Source organism: Barbatula barbatula (assembly GCF_947034865.1).
Source record: "Barbatula barbatula genome assembly, chromosome: 14".
NCBI classification, from domain to species: Eukaryota; Metazoa; Chordata; class Actinopteri; order Cypriniformes; family Nemacheilidae; genus Barbatula; species Barbatula barbatula.
Window position 1 is genome coordinate 9139776 of NC_136777.1, and position 11753 is coordinate 9151528.

General features: G+C 37.7%; 1 protein-coding gene across 1 annotated transcript; it reads right to left on the minus strand.

Moving 5' to 3' along the window:
* Positions 1–6770: 6770 nt before the first annotated feature.
* soul2 (heme-binding protein soul2) lies at positions 6771–9740 on the minus strand. The gene is made up of 4 exons (XM_079473615.1): positions 9593–9740; positions 9365–9491; positions 7827–7995; positions 6771–7285 (listed from the first exon to the last, which is right to left on the minus strand). The coding sequence occupies exons 1-4, from the start codon at positions 9725–9727 to the stop codon at positions 7114–7116; spliced, it is 603 nt and encodes a 200-aa protein (XP_079329741.1). The 5' UTR covers positions 9728–9740; the 3' UTR covers positions 6771–7113.
* Between the last annotated feature and the right edge of the window lie 2013 nt (positions 9741–11753).

Sequence of the window (11753 nt, forward strand, 5' to 3'; positions counted from 1 at the left end):
CCAATAGCTTTGATCCACAGTCAGTGGTCCACCTGCAAGCAATGTCATCGAAACCCTCTCATTATTTGTCACACCACTACAACATTCAGTGCTGTCAGGTTTGTTTATTTACTATTTTAATGCATGAGTGCATTAAAGTATTCAGTTACTGAAAAAGTACCCTCTGTGTCTTTTCAACAGCCTCTATCTTCCATTATAAAGTTCTCAATTTCCTCTTCATGTGAAAGATCTGGGGTGATTAACTTCTGCCTGTTTTAACGGTGAGTGACAGAGACACCTAAAGCTCCATCTTCCAGCACACACAACATTAGGGGCCAAGCCCCTACTGTACGTCCCCTTTCTGTGGTTTTTGCATTTATTGCTCTTATTGCTCTGTGCTGCTATAGCTACAGACAGTGCTCACATGTTCAGCTGATGTGCGAAACCCTTTAAACACATACCTTCAGACTTTGAGGTTGAGCGTTCAAACCCCTTGTGTAGCACGTGTAACATTCATATGTAAAGTCTTGGATTTGATTTCTTCTTTTCATAACCTATTTATTTCTCACGTAGGTTCTATATCTGACAGTTTTTGCCCTTGTCTCTCTATGCTGCTCTGGCTCTGTGCTGCTATAGCTTCAGACAGTACTTGAGTGTGCAGCTGGGTTGTGCAACTTTTTAAACCCATGTCTTGAGACTTTGAGGTTGGTGGTTTGAACCCTGTGTGTAGCATGTGTAATGTTTACATGTTAAGTCAATCTTTTGTTCTCACCTGTTCATCTCAACATGCTCCTTATGCTTCACTTTGGTGATTGGTATATATCGCTACTTGCAGCTCTGTGAGGTCTTATCAGCCGCAAGGTCGTCAGGTGAGTGGCACGACTGGCTAAGCCATCAGCTTGAAGCTCCTGCATTTGTGGGTTTTAATCCTGTGTGGTGTGTGTATTCAGCATATGCACTATATGTAGTATTGTTTTAAGTTCTCAACCAGTGTTTTTTATGCATGTTCTATTTTTGCGGCCCCTTGAAGGCCTTGGCCCGGTATCGCTGCTTGCAGCTTGATTTTACATTGAACTCAGTGACCACACACACATTGTGTAAATCTATACCCAAAATACAAAGCAATTCATATACCTGGATACAACACTAGTAATAAGAAAATGATGATGATGTTTGTTTTAGGCACCCTCACTATCAAAAACAAAATAAAATAAAGTTCGTTCTTGACAAGAGCTAGGGCGGCAGCGTTTATTGATTTGTAACTACAGACACTCATCTGGGGACTCCTATTCTAAGAGTGTCTTATTGTCTTTGGTTTCTCTATATGAGGATAGAATACATTACCCCTCAACTAAAGTCAAGTCAAGGACAGAGAGCGGGTGGCAGAGGACTAGCAGGAACAGATGCCAGCGGACAAAAAAGGATGCTGGGGGATCTGCTCCTTAATGGGTTTCAATTAGATGTTTCACCTGGAGAAAAGACAAGTAGGACGGACAGATGGAAATAGAAAGGAAAGAGAAATGCACTGAAGGTGATGTCATTTACTAGAGTCAAAGATATGACCTGTTTTAGGGAAATACAACCGGACCCACTATATACTGCAAGAAGTTGACTACCCAGTACTCAAATCAATTTGCAGAGGAGTATAACTAAATTTTTTGACTGCATACCTCAAAGAATACACCTCATCCTGTTGAGCAAATAATTCAATATCTAAATTCAAATGTGACCTTTGCAACAAAGTATTTTATGATGCTTCTGTTCATTAGTCACAGACAGATCGGTTAATGGACTGATGATACAGATCTCTCTAATCTCATGTGACCTATTTTCTTTACACATGCACACAGATTTTCTTTATTCTGTGGATTCGGCATGTTAACACAATTTTTCCATACAATAAAATCAATGGGAACCAGGGGCTGTCAAAAGGTTCACACAGGTTCATATCGTATCATCATTATGGGTAAATAATGACATCATTTCAATAGGTTAAGTACTCCTTTGAACTGTGACCGGAAGGCACAGCACTAAAACAATGTAAGGCAAACAAAGGGAAAGACAAACCCAGCGTAATATATTAGTGTGCTGCGTGTAGCCAGCACTCTGTCTTAAATATAGCACATCTGAAAAGGAGATGGTTAATAAATGATTAAAGAGAGTTTGATGCAGTGTTTCAATGCTTTTCCCAGAATGAGGAACACTACAAAAGCTTGCTTGCTTGTCTCAGTTAAATGCACAGACCCACCTTAGAAGCTATGTGTGTTTGAGAGAGAGAGAGAGAGAGAGAGAGAGGGACAGAGATTTGACCTTTACACTTGAATATTTTTGTGTAATTATCTATAAACTGTATAAACAAAATGATCATATACATTTCACAGTGCATAGAGCCTATAGGATTTAAACAAATAGACAAATAATTTAATTTAATATGATACAATAAAAAGGCATACGGAAACTTCTAAAGAGGAAATGGACATTCATAAAACTAGTTAGTAAAATGTTTATGTGGACAGCTTTAAAAATTTTAGTCACTGCTTTTATTTATGAATGAAAATACTACAACATTTTACTCTGCTATGCTGGTCACTTTGGCCAGCATCCTCTTCATGTCATCAGAGATCAGAAGAACATTTGGATTAACATTGGATTAACATAATCAAGATTAACATTTGGACTGACCATGTTAAATCACAGTTTTAGAATTAGAAATTTTTGAACATTCTGTCATCTTCAATTTTTGAACATTTAAGCATTCGACATCATGCAACTTTGTCTTGGCCAAAGGTACAGTACTACCACTACATCACATTGACTTTGCAACACCATCTGTTAATTACAGAACCTGGATAGCATTTAATATTTATTAGCATCATATTTTGACTCAAACTCCTGTTAAATGACTCTATAAGTTGCTGTGATTGTGATGTAAAACACTTCAGTGCGATCCATGAAAACATAGTTTGGTAATAAATAGTACACCCATCATTATACATTACGCCACAATCCTATTGGTAGTACCAGAGATGTTAACATTACAAGTTAATTTTACAATTTTAAACAGCATGTCACCATCAACCGAAAGAAAAAAAGTTACCAATGACTCTGATGTGCTTAATACCTACCAACCCTATTCACTGTTTAGTATTCATAATGAACTCTTTCTCAAATCCACGATTGCAGTAATGAAAGGTGACTGTTTGGGTTTACTACTAGAGTTTGTTTTCATTCTTTAAAGAAGAGAAACAAAGGTAAAAAATACTGATGCACCTTAAACTTAATGACCTCAATTAAATGTAAACATATCCTGACATAATAATTATCTGCAAACCACAACATTGCAGTTCTGACAGTGAATACAGTTAAAATGGAACATTTATGATAAATAATTATGTTTACAATTTATAAATCCATTAGTAAATATCTTAATTTGATTCATCCCAAACATGAAAGTTTTTTACCGCTTGACCAATGTTAACCAATTCAATCGATTAATATATTTAAGATCCAGTCAGTAATATCAAGCGGCATGGTTGCGAATTGCAACCAAACGCTCCCCCTCCCATCATCTTCGAAATACTACGACGGCTGACAGAACATGGCTATTTACAGGTATGGGGACTCGCAGTGTATGTAGATAGAAATAGCTCATTCTAATATAATAAAAACATAATGCTTCATTGTGTAAGCTCTCTATACACCTCTGAAGACACACAGTCGTTATGTATATTATATTGCATTTCAATGGAACGTCCCAAGAATCACACACTCAGTTTTAATAAAGTGGAGCTTTTATCATTTCTTAACCCACAAACACAGCATGAGTGTTTGCAGCGATGGAACATGGTGGATACTGGGAGTCTAGAGTCTCTCTAATCCTCAACCAAGAAAATTTGCTGGTAATAACTGTGACCTAAAGATATAACCAAGCATTATTATCTATGATGTTTTTTTTACATTCAGTGTATTCCTAAAGCCAGATTTCTGTTTTATACAAACTTGAGCAAAAATGTATGTTCAATATATTCTTTCAAATATTGCATTGACATTTTACATTCCTCATTCTATGATTTAAGAAGCTTTTCTAAGCTTGGGCCAGGTAAAAATCTGAAGTTAAATTTTAGTTTTTTAAAATGTGCCTGTGCATCTGCCAAAATATGACAGAAACTTAAATTCAAGCCAGGCCCCTGAACATTTGAAACATAATAAAAAGCTATTTTCCAATTTAATGAAGTCACTATAAATTGGTAGTGGATTTCCAGTACGGTCCATCAGACGGATGGTTGTTGATGAGTTTAAGAGTTCTCCTTGCACTTCTTTCTACTCACCAAACCTGACTGCAAGTGGAGGCCCTGCAGGCAGGCAGTGAGTTTTTATGTGTTTGGACAGTCCTCTGTCCTCTAGGACATTACAGTACCCTGCTGTCACATTCGGGGGCAGTAAACAAGAAAAGTTCCATCGTACAGGGTCTGCTACTATTTTTGGAAATGTCTGGGTGATGCACGCAAACTCTGTGTAAAGTCACGAGTAATAACGTGAAATAATGGCGTATACAATTTGTGTAATAATATTCAGTCCTATCAGAGTGCATTTGACAAATTCAAGTGTAAAATTTTTCAAGCCTGTATTAAGCAAGATTACATCTTTCTAAAGGTTTACATATGTGACATTGCCTGTGAAAACCAGGCTAAGATCTCACAGTCTAATTATGAGATTTCAAGCATCAATCAATGGCCTTACTCAAGGTATTTTCACAGAATGTTCTTTACATTATGTCTTATGATTTCAAAAGTAAATCACACTTCACGTTCGGTTTTCAAAGGCAGGGTCACATATTTCTCTATCAATTGCCTCATGCAAATGTCACACGTTTATAAGTATCAACAGAGGGATGCATGCCTGACCAAAATGCAAAGCCTGGATATTGTGTTCCCTTTCGGCTTCTGAACGCGGGGGATTCATGAGAATTCTGCATCGTTGATCCAAAGGAGATCTGAGAGTGTATTCAACACTACAATGCTCTGCAACACACTGAAAATGCCACAGTAGCCTCTTACTGGTAAATGAGTTTTTTATGTTTCTGCTTTTTCAAATTTGATATAAATGTATTGTGTAAACTTCAAAGGTCTCCTAGATTCATTAAATAAAATGAATAATGGGAATTTTAGGAAAAAAGTAAAATTGTAAAATAAACAAATAAAAGAAAACCTTTAAACTGGTGGACAGGTGAACAGACAGATCATGTGACAGATGTACAGACAGTGCAGAGCACATGGCCAAAATATCAAGAGTTCACTTAAGAGAACATGGTTAAAGCCTTCTAAAGATGCAGTGTTTGGAATTCTGAACATTTGCTCTAGCATTCCTACACTACTTTATCTGACAGCGTAGAGCTCTGGCCATTTTCTCAGGAAACTGGCTCGTCTCTGATAAGATTAATTCCCACGAGCCAGTCCAAACAGGCTTTTGGCTGAGGCCTGAAAACTAAAAACATGGTCCAAAACAGAACAGATTAAAACTCACAAGCCTGCAAACATATGCTGACGTAACCTGCCAACTCAGACTCAGAGTTGTGTTGGACAGTGCAGTGGCACAAAATGAGCACGTGAATTAGATAATAAGGCTTTTCTCAGTTCTCGTGAAGGAAAAAACATCATCTCGTGGACATGCACAGGTTTCAAAATTCCTTGCCAAATATGTAATCGAGTGATCAAATGAGCTCCAGTGAACAACAATCCTGAAGCCTGGTGATGAAAATACCAGAAATTACGTAGTTACAGCAAGTTCTCGATGACTCATGAAAACACATCTCAGGTTATTACAGATGTAACTTCAATGAAGCATGATTACGTTTTAGACTAACATGGCAGGCATCTTGCTAAAGAAATGTAACCATGGAAACTGAGCGGATGTGTGTTGAGGGGCATTGGGTGTCCAGCTTCCCATGGTGAGAGCTGGGGCATGCTGGATAGTGGGTTTTGTTCCGGCATTTCTAGTGAGCTGCTGCCCACAGATGAAGCAGCGTTTTCAGATACAAATACATTATTTATAACATATTTAGCCATAATGGAGGTAACACACCCCTCAAGAAGTCTTTATGGATAATATGTCAGTATGCACAAAATTGATGTACCAGATTATTATAGATAAGAATAATAAGAGGATATGTGCCATATGTTGTGGAATGACATTGCATAGTTCTGTACTGCCACCTGGTGTACAATAATAAGGAATGCAGCAGTGGCTATGTGTTCTGTATAGTGTTTTATTGGCATGTTTTAAAAACTGGCCAATCTTAATATTTCTATGCTATTAATTAAAATAATTATATGTAAAATGTAATAATTTTATACACAACATAACCTAACAGGGACAGATCTTTTACACTCTTGGAGATGCTGCTGCAGAGAGGAGTGTGTTGGTTAAATTGCAGCATAGAATTGCATATGTGAGAAAATGCAGCACCATCACATTTCTGTGCTTTGCTGGAGAAGAAGAGACTAATTAAACTGACTCCAGATCAGTCACAAGGACAAATGTCTCAGGTGGGGTGACCCAGTTATCTTTAGTATACTCCTATAGAGGGAATCCCAATCACACAAACAATTGCAGGCACTCTGATACAGTATCAAACCTTTAAAGGGATCGGACGGAAATCATCAAGGTTGGAAGGTTCAACCCCTGGTTTGTCCATACATTTATACATAGGAGCATTTCCTTATGTTCAATATACTATATGTACAATAAATGTATTGATAAAATACTGTAAATATTTAGCCATAGACATTTTTGTGAAAAAACATTTTAATGTTGTACAAGTAGACACATGTTCTGTCACATGTGTTTTGACTACTTTTAATAGGACATTGTATTGTTATATATATGTCAGAAGGGCACCATTCAATAATTTTGAATTTTGAACAGGTTTTGGCATTTCAGGTTAAGACATGTTTAGCATAACATCTTTCATCCTAAGCATTTGGTTTATGGTCTGACTATCAATGGAACAAACAAATTAATGAATTTACTGATTCACTTTTTTATAGATATGACTACAATGTTACTAGGCTACGCTGAGAATGGACGCTGGGACATGAGAAACAAAATCTAGTTGCTCTTTTAATCTTTAAATGTCTAAAGTGCCTGCAGCCAAATTTCATTATGTCTGTTCATCTCCCATGGTGCTTCATAGCCAGCTGCATCAAACCTGTTTCCAATAAACAGCTTTCCAGCAGCATTGAGTTTCTCCTTAAGACTCTCAAGCTCCCTCAGAACATCATCATTTTTTGGCACACCCCTAAATGACCTGTTAATGACCAGCAAAGAAAATTGTTGTGTGAAAAAGAGAATGAATACATTTCAGAAGTAGGGCTGTGACGGAGGTCGGGACAACCGCACCACCGCGGTGGTAAAGTGCCATGAGTGGTGAACTGCCACCGGCGGGAGTACACGTCACTGTGACAAATATAAGTGTAATAAAAATGACAGATGCGATGTGGATTGGTTTTTGTCGACTTTCAGTTGTGGATGGTTTTATTTAAAAGATTTACATTAACACAGAAATTATTAGCATATGTTTCGGTTGGTGAGTTCATTATTTACTGATGTTTATTTAACTGATTTATATGCTAAGGTGTGCCGTTTCACTGATGGATTTGCGCATTAAAGATGGATGGATGATCATCCTCAATTATTTCAGATATCGTATTTAAAAAAGGTTTATATTTCTCTTCCACTCGTCACGTGGTTGCTACATGCAAATATAATAATATAAATAAATAATACTGCACTGAAAACTGCCACTGCCACCGTCACAGCCTTACTCAGAAGCCAAATTTTTGACTCACCTGACATAGACAATGCCGCCTGGCACTTCTTTTACTCTGATAGTCTTGTCATTGGGCTCCGGGATATCAGGGGCGGTCTGATAGAATGAAATGGACACCTGTCTTTTTCCCATACCATCAGCTTCCTTCACTGATATCACCACAGGACATGTCATCTCAATGACCTTATCTGAGAACCAATATTAAAGGGGTGATTAGCTGGAAATACATGTTTTTCTTTGTCTTTGGTGTGTTATTAGTTGCCCACGCATGTATTAGACACGTAAAATTGAAAAGATGTAAGTGTCAGAAACAAAAGATGTATTTTATCTAGAAGCGAATGCTCACCCAGACCTGCCTGAAACGCCTCGTGTAACCACACCCCGGCAAATCTACGTCAGTTTGTAACATGATTTGACTAAGACCGCCCAAATCTAAATGCAAGTCAGGTGGGCGGTCTTGTAAATCTTATTGTACCGTCGCCGGTGAAAATAAATCCTCTTTGTTTGCCCTGCCATAAGACGATTTAACAAAAAACAAATGGTTAAATTTTATTTTCAATACTGTTCCAAAGAAAAACAATCCAAGTGTTCTGGTTTGTGCAGAGCATTTCACCAACGATTGCTTCGCGAATCTGGGAGAGATCAAGACCGGCTATGCACGGAAGCTTTTGTTAAAAAGTGGGGCAATTCCAACAGTTAAAACTCCGCGAGGACTGTCTTAACATATGTCTGGGCCCGGTCCTCTCTCGTCAACAGTCCTGCCGCTCTTCCTCTTAAGCTCCCGATCTCCTCTGTGAGATATGCGGGACCGGTGTGCGGCCCCGACTTACGGCTCTCGTCCTGCCTTCCTCACCACACATAGGTTTTTAATAAAACCTTACCAATCCTTTACATCCTGCTTGAGTCGCACTGGCAAAGTTGTATCGGCTTGATTTAAATTTTCCGGATCATATTCTTATCGAATTGATAAAAAAGGATCGATGCCATTTTATCACCTTTCAGTAGTTTTGGAACCTGATGTTCCGAATATGGTAAGAAAATTTACATTGCTGAGCAGTATTCGACCAATCACTACGCACTAGCCAATCATAGCACACCTCGCTTTCAGAGCGATGAGCTTTGTAAAATATCAGCCCGTTTCAGAGAGGCGGACCAAAGAGGAGATACAAACATGCTCGGTATGTGTAAAATACATCCTTTTTAAACCTTAAATCATGTATACACATTGCATTACATCTAAAGCAAACAATAATATTCGTTTTAGCCGCGTCAAATGACCCCTCTAAAATTATGATGCAAAAGTTACAGAAAAAGGCAGACAGCAAATATTTTTTATCTACATTCTATTAAATTATATAATTAAATGTATTATTAAATCAGTACAGGACATTAAAAAATGTTTTGTTAAAAATCAGTTTACTGCCTGAAACAGGTTCTAAAAACATTTTGACAGGGACAACATATGACATAAAAATTTAAAATATATATACCGTCTGTTAGGAATACATTTGAATGACATTTTTCAAACAGTTTTTTATGAGGAATCTGAGCACTCACTTTCTTTGTTTTCCCCTTGATTAAAGTTATACAGTTTCCAAAATCCAGTGCTTACATCATCTTCACTGGTGCTCACAGTGTTAGTGGTAATCCAATAGCTGGTGTCATAGTAGCGCTCCTCAAATCCCTATTTAATTGTTCAATTAACAAAAATGTCTATAAACTTCTTATAAACACAACAAACAAGATTCAAAGTATTTCGGACCACAGAATAGAAGATAGGCCTACCTCATATTCATTTACGAGAGTAAACATGGGACATTCCCAATTATGACAAAACCAGGGTCGCTTCCAACATCCAGCACATGAAAAAAATATGGATACAACCAGAAGACCCACAGCTGAAACTAGAGTCCTCGCCATTTTGCTGCAATCCGTTGTCACAGGTTGTTGGTGAATAGTATTCCAAAAGAAAAGCCCCTCATTGCCTCACTGAACTCAAAGTTGCAGTTCTGGTCTGGTAACCAAAGTGTCCAAACTATTTGAACTATTGCCAATGCGTTTCAGAGCAAAATACCTGATACCTTTACTCCAGCGGAAGCATAACTCTCCACAAAAACATGAAGAATGTGCCATTTTCTCTGAAATAACTTGAAACTGACTAAAGTAATTGGTAACCACCATTGTTTACTACATATTTAATAGAAATGGTCTTAGTTGGACAAAAATGATGGGACCCCTAACCTAATATTTTGTTGCACAACCTTTAGAGGCAATTACTGCAAGCAAACAATGAGACTTCTGCAGTTGTGCCCAATCTTCCCAAGCAAACAGCTCCAGCTGTCTCAGGTTTGATGGGTGCCTTCTCCAGACTCCAAGTTTCAGCTTCTTCTATAGATGTTCGTTAGGATTCCGATCGGGGCCCGTATTTATCAAGCTTCTGAGAATTACTCACAAGAACACTGCTAAGAATTTACTTTTAGAGTAAAACAATTCTTGGCTCAAAGCTGCGGCTAAAAGTTCTTTATAAGGCAGCTCAGTAATAATTTAAGTCTAGTGAAGGACTAAATCACTGTATGACATTGTATGACATATCGCTTATTGCTCCCCGAACTCTTTGTAAGTCGCTTTGGATAAAAGCGTCTGCTTAATGACTAAATGTAAATCTTAAGTGTCAGGCTTAGAGATGATTTATGACACTTTGCTGTGCTGCGAACGGGATATGGATGACTACATTGGCATGGACCAATCACTGAATAGATTTCCTTATTTAAGAATATTCTCTGAAACATTCACGTTGAAATTCCTAAAAGGAGTTTATATTCAACACACATATGACAATAAAGACTTTTCAAGAAAATACATTAAGGAAATTAAAGATAAACACGTTTCCACCATTTCTAAATTATCCGTTATACCGTTGCTGAAATATGTTTTTATTTACTTAAGTCGAGTAGGCCTACTAGTTTTGCTGTCTGTTGTTCAAGAGTGGCTTTACACAACAGCTGAAACCCATGTCTTGCATACGTCTGTGAGTAGTGGTTCTTGAAGCACTGACTCCAGCTGCAGTCCACTCTTTGTGAATCTCCCCCACATTTTTGAATGAGTTTTGTTTCACAATCCTCTCAAGGGTGCGGTTATCCCTATAGCTTGTACAGTTTTTTCTACCACATAATTTCCTTCCCTTCTCCTCTCTATTAATGTGCTTGGACACAGAGCTCTGTGAACATCCAGCCTCTTTTGCAATTACCTTTTGTGTCTTGCCCTCCTTGTCCAAGGTGTCAATGGTCGTCTTTTGGACAACTGTCAAGTCAGCAGTCTTACCCATGATTGTGTAGCCTACAGAACTGGACTGAGAGACCATTTAAAGGCTTTTGAGGTGTTTTGAGTTCATTTGCTGATTAGAGTTTGGCACCATGTGTTTTTAATATTTAACCTTTTCACAATATTAAAATTTTCTGAGATACTGAATTTGGGATATTCCTTAGTTGTCACTTATAATCATCAAAATTTAAAGAAATAAACATTTGAAATATATAAGTCTGTGTGTAATGAATGAATATAATATACAAGTTTCACTTTTTGAATGGAATTAGTGAAATAAATCAACATTTTGATGATATTCTAATTATATGACCAGCACCTGCATTTGAGTTCTTGGATTGATGCAGATCGTGAGATTTTCACGTCTCAAGTAAATCAATGGAAGAGATTCATTTTGATTGACAGTAATACTGACAAATTATATAATCTTTCTAAAAGGGCGCGCTTTGCTAACTTTTTCCGCCATCTGGGGGATGTCCGCAAGCAAATTCGTAAAGCGGAAGAAACACCCGAAGCAGGTTTGCCAACCGCCAAACCCCAAAAAAAGAAGAAGAAATGCAGAAAACGTCATTCAAAACAGCCTGTGGCTGTGGATGAACTTTGTTATCAAGTCTCGCAAGACACT

Coding starts and splice junctions, on each gene's coding strand:
- soul2 (XM_079473615.1), bottom strand. CDS start 9,727: ATGGCGAGGACTCTAGTTTCAGCTGTGGGTCTTCTGGTTGTATCCATA. Junction 7,996..9,364: donor TCAAGGGGAAAACAAAGAAA/GTGAGTGCTCAG, acceptor ATTGGTTCTCAG/ATAAGGTCATTGAGATGACA. Junction 7,286..7,826: donor GGCGGCATTGTCTATGTCAG/GTGAGTCAAAAA, acceptor GGTCATTAACAG/GTCATTTAGGGGTGTGCCAA.